Source organism: Ctenocephalides felis, unplaced genomic scaffold (assembly GCF_003426905.1).
Source record: "Ctenocephalides felis isolate EL2017-DRISC unplaced genomic scaffold, ASM342690v1 CF-g0.4_SCAFFOLD_00552, whole genome shotgun sequence".
Taxonomy (NCBI): Eukaryota; Metazoa; Arthropoda; class Insecta; order Siphonaptera; family Pulicidae; genus Ctenocephalides; species Ctenocephalides felis.
This window is the reverse complement of record NW_020536706.1, coordinates 3,951-15,145: the sequence shown is the minus strand read 5'-3', so window position 1 is coordinate 15,145 and position 11,195 is coordinate 3,951. Positions and strand designations below refer to the sequence as shown.

Below are 11,195 nucleotides of genomic sequence, written 5' to 3'. Positions count from 1 at the left end.
AAATAAATAGTTATTTCAACTTTGCTGATGTATATTTTTGACAAAATACCAGATCAAGGTTATATACAGTGTTATCTCTGTAAAAAATGTACCCATGAAACTTATAATTTGCATTTGTTGAATAATGTAGCTATTTTTTAAAATCCTTTTAAATTAAAATTAACACATTATACCTGTTTGCCTAGATGTCCCATTTTACCCCTCCTACGGGGTAAAAAGGACCAGGTGACAAATTTTTGAAAGAAACCCGTTTTTTAAATAATAAATCAATTATCTGGGAGTTTTACTGAACATAGTCAGATAGTTGTTTGTTTCATATATGTAATTTGTTGTAATATTTAATTGGTTTTCATAATATAATTGCCCAAAGTCAAAATGGACCTTTGTGCCCCGCTTTACACTATGCATATTACAATATTAAACATAACATATGTATTACTGAAGTGTTAGGAAATAAATTCCAAAAATATACGAAAATGCAAAACAAGAAATAAAAATAGAAAATTGTTTTTGTTTCTTTAGGCAATTGTTTTGTGTTTGAGAATTTTATGAAATTATTTATTTTGTAGCATTTAATTAAAATGAATTGGAAATACATTCATTTATTATTAAATTTATTTAAAATAATCATGTAAATAATTCTGAAAGATTTAAGTAAAAGTAATATATTATACATTTATATATAAAAACTAAAAATAATCACAAGCAAAAAAATTATATTATTTATTTTATTGCATTTATTAAAAATGGTCCTATACTTTATTAAAATTTTTGGCAATATGCAATATAAAAACTAATTCAGAATAATATTCAATATAAAAACGCAATCAGAAATACATAAAGATTCCTATGAGCTAAATTGACAACATTTAAGAACGATGCCTAAGAAAAAAAATAATGAAAGCACTAATTTTTATGATGATAAATAAAAAAATAAATTTAAACGATAATAATAATAATCTGACTTCCATTGCAATTTTTATCTATAGAAAGCAATGGCATAAAATTACAAGTTCAGACAAGATTTGAAAGAACTAAACCGTAGAAAACAAGAAATAGTATAAAATATGTCACGCCTGTTACTAACCAGGTAATATTAGTTGATATTGTAAAAAATTTGATGAAAATAAGAACTTAGAATGATTATAATTATTTATAGAATATTAGCAACAATAATATTTTTCATATTTGTTTAAATGAAAATTTTGAACATTGTCTGAATATATTTTGAAAGCAAAAGTAGAAAAAATATATCAAAATAAATTTAATACTAAAAAGTTGAAGATTTGATAGCAAGAATAAATAAAATAAAAAAATGATAAATTCATTTTAGATAAGATAAAGATATTTTATTTTACTTGTTTCATTTGTACCTATTTATTATTATATTTTATTTTACTAAAAATTTTGATTTATTACAATGAGCAAAACAGATATAAATGTATATAAACTTTTGTTAATAAATTCAGAAAAATTATTTAAAAAAGAAACATTTTTATTGTTGCCTAACAATAAGTGAAGATTGTTAATAAAATAAATTTGAAAAAAAAAATATAATTTTGAAAATATTAATTGTGAAATTTTACTAAAATTACAAAAAAAAAATATAATATTCTATAATATAATAAAAAATTGCCGAAAATGTATATAAATGTGGAAAATTCTAATAAAAAAATAATCAGTTGCAAATTATTGCAAATGTGCTGCATTTTTCTTTAATATTGAAATTATTAAGTTTAGAAGTATTCTTTAAAATAAAATAGTAAACTATTTTTGTAAAGATGGCTACAATATTACAGATGTATTATAAATAAAAATTATATATTCGAGTATAAACAATAATATAACTTATAATATTAGTAATAAGTTAGTAAAAATAATTGTTTTCTACGTAATATACTCGAACTGACGCATAATTATATTATTAAATTTTTTTAGATAGAAAAATTAATAAAATCTAATAATCATCTTAAAAAATATCGTAGAATAAATAAATAATTTAATTTATTTTTAACTCTGATCAAACTTCATTGCTTTTTAATATTCGAATTAAATTGTTGACTCTGAAAATCTGGGCAAGATTGCATCATAAAATATATTGGCATAAGTAATTCTATTAACTCAACGGCTCTAATAAAATTAGATAAATTATGCGAGCAAAATATCTAATTTAACATAACAACAATATTATTATATTGAATTATGACTTTGTCGATAAATGATTCATTGCAATAATAGCTTATTTGCTAAAATTGGAAGTTGGAATCATCATCAAAAAACCTAACACAGATATTTGGACTTATGAAACTTATACACTTCTGAAACTGATGAAATAAATATAATTTAAAACTATAAGCATAAATTTTTCAAAAAAAAAAAAAACATAAATTTCGAAAAATAAATTCCTACAATTTAAACTTTTTTATATTGCATTAAACATAATCAAAAATAAAATAATACTATTGAAATTTATTTTATCTTTTGAGCTAAAATAAAAAAATAGAAATGCCGGTACTAAAAAGATGCCATTTTAAATAAATTGTAATTTGCAGAAAATTATTCAAATAGTTGAACAATTCTAAATACTAATATGCTTTCTGATTATTTAATCTAATGTAGAAGTATAAAAAATGCCGGTATGGAAAAATTATTGAAATTTGTTCTCACAAACTTATCAGAAATAAAACAATAAATAAATCAAATAATTTGAAACATATTACTAAATATTTCATCGCTGATCTACTAAAAAGATTAAAGCAAAGGTATATATCATGTTTCCAGATTTTTTGCAAAAACTGCAAAATATTAAATTATTGAATTTCTTACTAAAATATATTTATTTTTAGTGTTTAGAATATTCTACTGATTATTATTGAATTTAGATACTTTTTGAATTAATTTGCAACTTTCAAGTATACATACAGATAAGAATAACAAAAGTTGCATCACATTCTGCAGAAATTTCCAATATATCAAAAATGGTGAATCAGACCAAAGATACAATTGTATACATAGTTTATTCAATTATTGGTAATTAAATTGTGAATTATTATATAATATCAATTTATTTCAGATTTTTGTGCTTCAATTTATTTTAGAAGAAATGCATCAGAAAATAATGTGATAGTTACTATCACAGGTAGAAATGAAAATAATTTTTTTGCAAAAACTGCAAACAATTTAATTAATGATTTTCTTACAGAAATGTAGTTATTTTAGGCGTTTAGAATATTCTATTGATTATTATCGAATTTAGAACCTTTTTGTAATAATTTGTAACTTTCAAGTATACATACAGATAAGAATAACAAAAATTTCATCACATTCTGCAGAAATTTTAAATATATCAAAAATGGTAAATCAGACCAAAGATAAAAATTTTAGCTATTAGAATATTTCACTGATGATTATTAGATATAAAGTACTTTTTGTAATAATTTGCAACTTGAGTATACATGAAGGTAAGAATAACAAAAATTGCATCACATTCTGCAGAAATTTATTATATCAAAAATGGCGAACCGGCTCACAGATAAAAATGGTTACATAGTTTATTTAAATTTTCGTGATTAAATTGTGAAAAATTATATTTTTTCGGAATTTTGTATTTTATTACATTCAAGTAAATAGGCATCACAAAATCTCAAAGAAGTTCTGACCGCTGTTAATAAAAAAATTAAATACAAAAAAAAATCAAGAAAATATATTCAAGAATGCACAAACAAGTTATAGACACAATGTATGAAATATTATGGAAATTTTGTAATTTTTAGACATTTTTACAAAAATTTGTTTTTGGGGTTTTCGTGTATAAATTGTTTGACCAGGTACATAATTATATAATAGGATTAAAATGATAATGTTAAGAAGTGTTTACATACTTCATTATAACAAGTTCAGCCACACGAGAACAAATAGGTATTATGAAATGAAGGATTAAGACCAGCACTCGACTACCTGAAAATGTGGAATTTTTGTCTTTTTCTCAAGACTTCATTTTCAAAATCATCATTGTACCATTTTGTTTGTCTTCAATAGTATATTGTTAGATTTTTTGGTCAATATAACTCACGTTCTGAACTTACAGTACACAAATGCCGACGGTAAAAAACAGAATTTAATGTCTAAAATTTCTACTTAAAAATAATTTTGAAGACAAATTATAAAATTTTACCACTGCCAAAAAAAATATTTTTTGGAACACATAAAATGTTGACGCAGTAAATAACAAAATGAACATGAACAAATAATAATATTTTTACAAAATTTTATTTTCATTCATAATTCATTGAACTGACTTACTGCATTAGCATATGTGTATTTTTAAAAGCCATACAGGTAAAAATAGGTATCCTCACTAATAATGAAAACACTGATAATACTCTCTTAAAGAGACTTCACTTTGAACAAAATTTGTGATGCGATAATAAAATTTCACAGGATAAATTAAATCCTTTGAATATACATTTTCTGAATGTACACACAAAGTAATTAAAACTAAAAATAACCACAAGCAAAAATAATTAAAAAACAAAAAAATTGAAAAAAAAATCTGCATATACTCTCTTTTTGACAAACAAAATGGCACTGAACCGGGCTGCTAGAGGTTCCACCGTGGACTGCTACGAATTTTCCTGAACCGGCTTGCACAACCAATCAAGTCAGCCTCTTGAACTCCATACATTTTCGCGGACTTCCATTGCAATCACCGAACTCTATTTCTCGGTCACACCAATTCGTGCTACACGAACATTGCCGAGCGGAATCGATTCCTGGTCACGTAGGCCCTCATCTGAACAATGAGTGCGAATAAGAAAACACGATGGCGTGATAAAGATAAAGAGAGGGGGAGGAGCGTGAAATCTATATAAACCTGGTCACGTCAAAGCCGGCTTCAGTCCACGGAAAACAGTCATACGAGAAAGATCTATTAATATTTAACACACACAAAGACTTACAAATGTTATTACAAATGTCATACTGACATATTTAAATATAGATATATATCGTCGTTTTTATAATTATAAATATTAAATATATTATATAGATGTTCGTATGATTTAGTTTTTAAAGTTTATATTATATATTCTGTTGTCGCCGGCTATAAGTATATAGAACGAGCGAAAAAGACAGAACATAGTTTCTTGTTGCGATCAGCTGTGATTTTATATAAAATAGTCCAAAGTGTTTGAGCAAAAGAAGATATTGATAGATATTATGGAAGTGTTGTCTGTGAATCAGTTCAATGGGCAGTTCACGTTTGGAAACGGTGTTAAAGGAGGTGAGTCTTTAAATTTTAATTTTTTATCATTTTAAAAAAAATCACTATCTTGTAGTTAGATTACACCGATTTATATTGGTTAGTGCCGGTCTTCTAGCTTTCCAAGATAGTTCATGTAAAAATCTTCAAAACTATCAGACTTGGCTTTTTAACTAGCAGGGGAAAAATATCACATGAAAAAAAATTTTGGTAGTAAAAAAATTAAAAATGTTAAAAATATTAAAAAAGCTAAAAATATTAAAAATGTTGAAATTATCAAAAATGTGATAAATTTGAATGTTAAAAATGTTAAATGTTGAAAATATTTAAAAATATATTTTAATCTGCTAGATAACAAGCAAAATCTGAGTTCACAAAAAATTAGATTTTTTTTTAAAAAAAACTAACAAATTAAAAATTAAAAACTAAGTACCAAAGACCTGTACTAACCAAAAATTCACCATTCAATTCCCCCCTTAAAATTAATTTCAAAACGCCGGTAATTTTTCCTCGACCGTCCCATTTTCAAGTAAAAATCATTTACTATCAGTCATCTATCTACAAGTCCCTACAAGCTTTCCAAGGTAGTTTTTGTTAACTCATCTATATGTATTGTGTATTTTCAATGTGTGTTGGTATATATTAACTGAGTACACTTTCACGACCGGTTTTATCATACTACACCAACACATTGGCCGCCGCGTATAGAAAATACATTTGTGTGTAAAATCAGTAAAACAACAGCCAGCAAAGCGCTTTTGCAATTAAAGAAGTATTGAAAAGTCGGCAAAAGGAAAATAAATGTCAAAAGTCATTGCACTTGATGGAAATAGTAATGGGAGGAAAGAAAGTTATTGGGTTAGTTTGATAATAAGATAATAAGAGTTTTTTTTGTTTTATATAAATTGCTTAGATATGGTTTATAAGAGGGTTTGAGTATGTTTTTTTACAAAAACCGGTTTCGACCAAAAATTGTATCAATAAAAATGCATATGCATATTGGCGAGCGATAACTGCACTCGTTATCAATGCACTTATCCCCGCTCCAAAAGTAGGCTTGTTTGTTTATTAAAAAAAATCTAATCAAACACATCGTGCTAAATTAGTTTGCAAACTAATTATCTCCTCTATATGTCGCCATGGACATATCCATTTATTATCCATGTGTGTGAGAATTTGAATACACAACTTTGTCTATTTACTTCGGTTTGCGTTTGTGTTTGTGCGAACAGATGATTACACATCTGGAAAGTTTGAATGTGTTTGTGCGAGCATTATCATGAAAATATACATGTACATTTTGAAGCCTTGTATAAACCTGAATGTATGTGTTGGAACCGGTTAGGTCTTGTTGCCAAGCGAGAAAGATTTGAGCCTGCGCGCTGGGGAGCTTCTCTTTTGTTTCAACACACACAGAATATAGATACACATTTAGATGTGTTTGATTTTAAAATTGTGCTTCCATTGTTTACTGTTGACTTTGATTTAATACAGCTGCTTTCGATTGATAACACAATTCATTTACATTTTAAATTTGTTTTCGATTTTTTTGAAAATTTTTTTTGGCAGTATCATAGACTTATGATTTTACAACGCTTCAACACTAATCGAGTTTTGGTGTAACTGCAATTAAAATTTTATGGTACGTAACGATCTACATATGCAAAAACAATTTCCTTTATCATCGAGAATCTTATCTCAAATGATTGTCATTTACATCTTCGATCTCTCAGGTCAACAATAACTGCATTGAACCACAATTGATAAGATAGTTACCCGAGTCATTATGATAATGTGCAGTTAGGTTTTGCAATAACTTGAGGCCTTCGCTCCGTTGATATGCCGTCGCAAGCGTCTTTGCTGACTAAGGACTATTGCGTTATGTCTAGCAATTTTAAATTGGGTCTGCACGATTTTAAAAATAAATACATTTTATATATTTTTTTAATAGACACGTGCGTTTTATGGCACGTGCGCGATTATTTGACAGAAATCGAGCAGTCGCAATGATGTAACCCGGTCGGTCGGAAATGATAATGATCGCACCATTTATATAAATTTGACCGATGCAACTTCGCTTATGAAGCAAATTGCTGAGGGGGAATTGAAATACATAACAGATTGCCTTCGCAACTTGAATTCCTAGAAGTAATCATGATCAACAACTAAATGAGTGTTCTTGTTTCCTTTACCAGGTTGGTCTAGTACCGCTCCTCAGCACTCGGAAGAAACAAGCCAGGAAGACTCTCTGAGCACGAATCCTCAGTCCTTCCTGGCCAGGAATTTGGCCAGGGAACTTCGCTCAGCTAAGCAGAACCATCTTGCCTGTTCTGAAGTCCTTCTCCCTAGTGATTTGTTACATCGCGCTGCTAGCGAAATAGTCAAAGCCAGCGAGTGCGAGCCCTGCGGTGTCAGAGGGTGCACGATTTACGTCGAATTCGAACCGTCTTCGGGAAGCAATTCTAGCGCAAATAACTCAAATGATAAGAAATCGCAAAAGAAAGTCATCGCTTGCTTGAGACCGGACGAATCGACGGTGTCCACATTCGAGCTCTATCTGACTCTCAAACAAGAGAACGGATGGACGGATAGGCTGCCCCAGTTTTTGAAGTGAGTATCTTTTTAAATACCACTATCCATTATTCCATTTTCAATTATTCATGATATTAACCTTTGTCTTTTCTTTATTTCCAGAAACCTAACGCGGGGCGGAACGGTCGTGATCAGCCCGGACTTCACACTGAGCAAGACACTGCTCTACCGTTCTTACCGGGACTCGTAAGTTGAAGAAACCATCCAAAAATAATATAAAACAAATTATATTACTTACATCATAAAATATAATACACACGACTGTATCAAGTGTACCTGCGTGCAGCAATTTAAGAAGCGGCACTTAATAAACTCTCGTGTCTAACATGAGGGAATCAAATTTAAAATAACATTAAAAAAAAGCTCAAATGAGTATTGAGAACTCAGATGAGAAGAGCCAGAAGCGCGAAATGAAAAAACTAATATTCATATGATAATATCTGTACGGGTGTGCCGTATTTCATCCATAAAATTCATTTCCACGCGACAACACATCCTATTTATTTATTATGAACGCAACTTTGCACATCACCATTTCTGACATTTTTCTTATAAACTTTCATATCTTTAATTTTATTTTTCCACAAAAGATGCATAGCATTTTGCGAAAATTTAATTAAAACATTTACGGCACACCCTTTCTGTAGGTTAGGATTTTTTAAAAGTGATTTTGTTCTGTGAACAAAACTCAGAATCAACGAGTTTTTGCTAAGATATCAAAAGAGTCGATTTTTTGAAAATAATATTTTCAAAAAATTTAATTGTAATAATGATGATACGTGTGGACACAACACCTTTTTTGTGATAATATTATTATAATTATTATTGACTTTTTAATAATCTCGTTAAAGAGTTTTTGTTGATATATATTAACATTATTAATATCTATACGTGTATATCATATTTTTTCGTCTTCATTTTCTCATCTTCAATTGAAGAAGATAAGTGTAATCATTTTTTTTCGGTAACAGATATGTGTTATTAATTGCTGTAGATTATTGATAAGATTTTTGAGATACGAAAGTTTTAAGAAGAGAAAATAAAAATAAAAATCGATTTATATTATTATATATATTTTATAAAATGCTAATGATAATAATGAATAAAAAAGCAAGCGTGATCTATTTAAAAATAAAAACCTCGGGACTCAACTTTTTCACTTGCCTTGAAAAGTCGAAACTTTTCACCGTTACGTTGTAATTAATAATCGATTATTTTTGAAATTTGGCTATTTTCTAATATTTAAACCGTATTTTTCAAGGCAGGTGCGAAAGCATAAATTGAGTACCCGTTGGCAAAGTATTATTGTTAAGGTTAAGCGTACTAGTGATACAGCTCGAAGCGTGTTTGGCAACATAAAAATTAATAAATTATTTAATTAATTTATTAATTATTATGCACCAAACACGAAATGATACAAAAAACCACAATTTTAGTCGTTAAGCGTCGTGCGAAAGGGGGAGTATAAAAGCGTGTGAATTTTTTAAAAGTTTTCGAATGTGATTGAGAGTGAAGAATTTTGGAATTTTAAAGAAATTCATGTTTTAGCTACAGAATTACATCAGAGTACCAAAAACACGCTGAATCCTGGATTTCTTAAAATTTCAAAATAATATTTTAGCGATAACAGCAACAAATATAAAAATGCGCCCAATACAAAATTAATTCGTATTTTAAAATTTTATGTAAAGCTTTCGTTCGAAATTGGATTGTATGTTTAAAACGAAGTAGTTGAAACATTTACCATATATAAGGACCACCGATAGTTTTTCATATAGGTATAAATATTTAGGAGTTTTGAAATTGATTTGCCGGTTTATACATACAAACTAATTCCGAAAAGGGCTTCAAACTTTCGCAGTTCATGGGCGTAGGTGATATAAAAGCACTGTGTTATATTAAGGGGCAAACTAGCGGTCATTTTCATATAAATTATGAGTTACAATTAAAAATCCATTTCTTAGGTTTTACTCCACTTTAGAGGTCCTATTTGGTTATAACTTATTTCTATGTATTTTTTTTTTTTCAAAATTTTGAACATCCAAATATGAATTTGATATTTTTTGATCTCTACTTTCTCAGGAGAGTTCCAAAGGAATGGGAAAATGACCGCACCCTAAAAATATTTTTTTAATTTTTTTTAACGAAACATTTTATTTACAAATCATTGAAACAACATATTCGTAGCGATTTAGTAGACGTATTAGTGTCGAAGTAATTCTCTAATTTTTCGGTGTATGATCTAATTGTATTAACTCTGTAATGTGTATGTTCGCTTATGCATTACTATTTTAAAATCATCATAAAACATAAAATAGATTTTAACGAAGTTTTGACGAGTTCAACCATGTTTTAACGTAATTTTAATTTATTGTATAATTTTATCTACGCATATAATATATATTAATAGATGTATAGGATTTAAAACAAAAAGATCTCGATTTTATTAGTACTCTGTCTTAGATTTCAAATATTTTGCGTACAATAAATGTTATAATTTTGTATATATTTCTTTCTCTTGTAATATTTAAGTTTTTTCTCTCTAGGATTTTAAGTGATGAACGTATATATGAATATATAAAATTATATTAGAGTATAACAAGTTATACACAGACAAAAGTGTTGTGTAACTTTCAATGTCAAATTACTGTGTACTAATTTTTACAAAATATATCAAATGCATATAAGCGGTTAGAAGATATACGTGAAAACAATAAAAAAGTGACCGAAGATGATACTATCCTTTACTACGATTATTGTAAAAATAAAAAATCAGAAATTTTTGGTTTATATTGAAACTATGGATTGTGCATTTAATGCTTATCTAAAAAAGGTTTGAACAAAAATAGTGATTCTAGACTTATATAAATTTGGCTGTGTTGTGGTTTCCATCATATTTAACCTTGATTTAATTAAGCAACAGAATTAGAAGCAAACAATGCACAGTCCCTGGCTAAAATATAAACTGAGTTTTGTAAAAAATAACACTTTCAATCAGTATTCAATAATTAATAATAAAAATATATAAGTAATCGTATGTACAAGTAAGAGGAATTATCTGGTCATTTTCGGTCCAAATGAAAAAAAAATCTTTTTATCTACTTATAAGAAACAAAAAATATACATATGACAAGAAACTTTACAAAAAAAATATTAAGGAAACAATTTCTAGCGAGTTGCTGTTAGTGATCACCAACGTATTTGTGCAAAATATTTCAAAATCACCATTTTTTTTTAATATTTTGCACACTTACGAAGGAAAAACACGAATTTTGGTGTCTATAACCTTCTATAATAAAGGCTCGTTTCACATTAGATTAAACAATTTACTACATTTCGGTCT

The 11,195-nt window shown here is 27.7% G+C and overlaps 1 protein-coding gene across 1 annotated transcript; it reads left to right on the top strand.

Moving 5' to 3' along the window:
* Positions 1 to 4,902: 4,902 nt before the first annotated feature.
* On the top strand, positions 4,903 to 8,214 carry LOC113366166 (protein charybde-like). The gene is made up of 3 exons (XM_026607734.1): positions 4,903 to 5,281; positions 7,456 to 7,870; positions 7,955 to 8,214. Exons 1-3 carry the CDS (start codon positions 5,218 to 5,220, stop codon positions 8,040 to 8,042), a joined length of 567 nt encoding a protein of 188 aa, XP_026463519.1. The 5' UTR covers positions 4,903 to 5,217; the 3' UTR covers positions 8,043 to 8,214.
* The last annotated feature ends 2,981 nt before the right edge of the window (positions 8,215 to 11,195 follow it).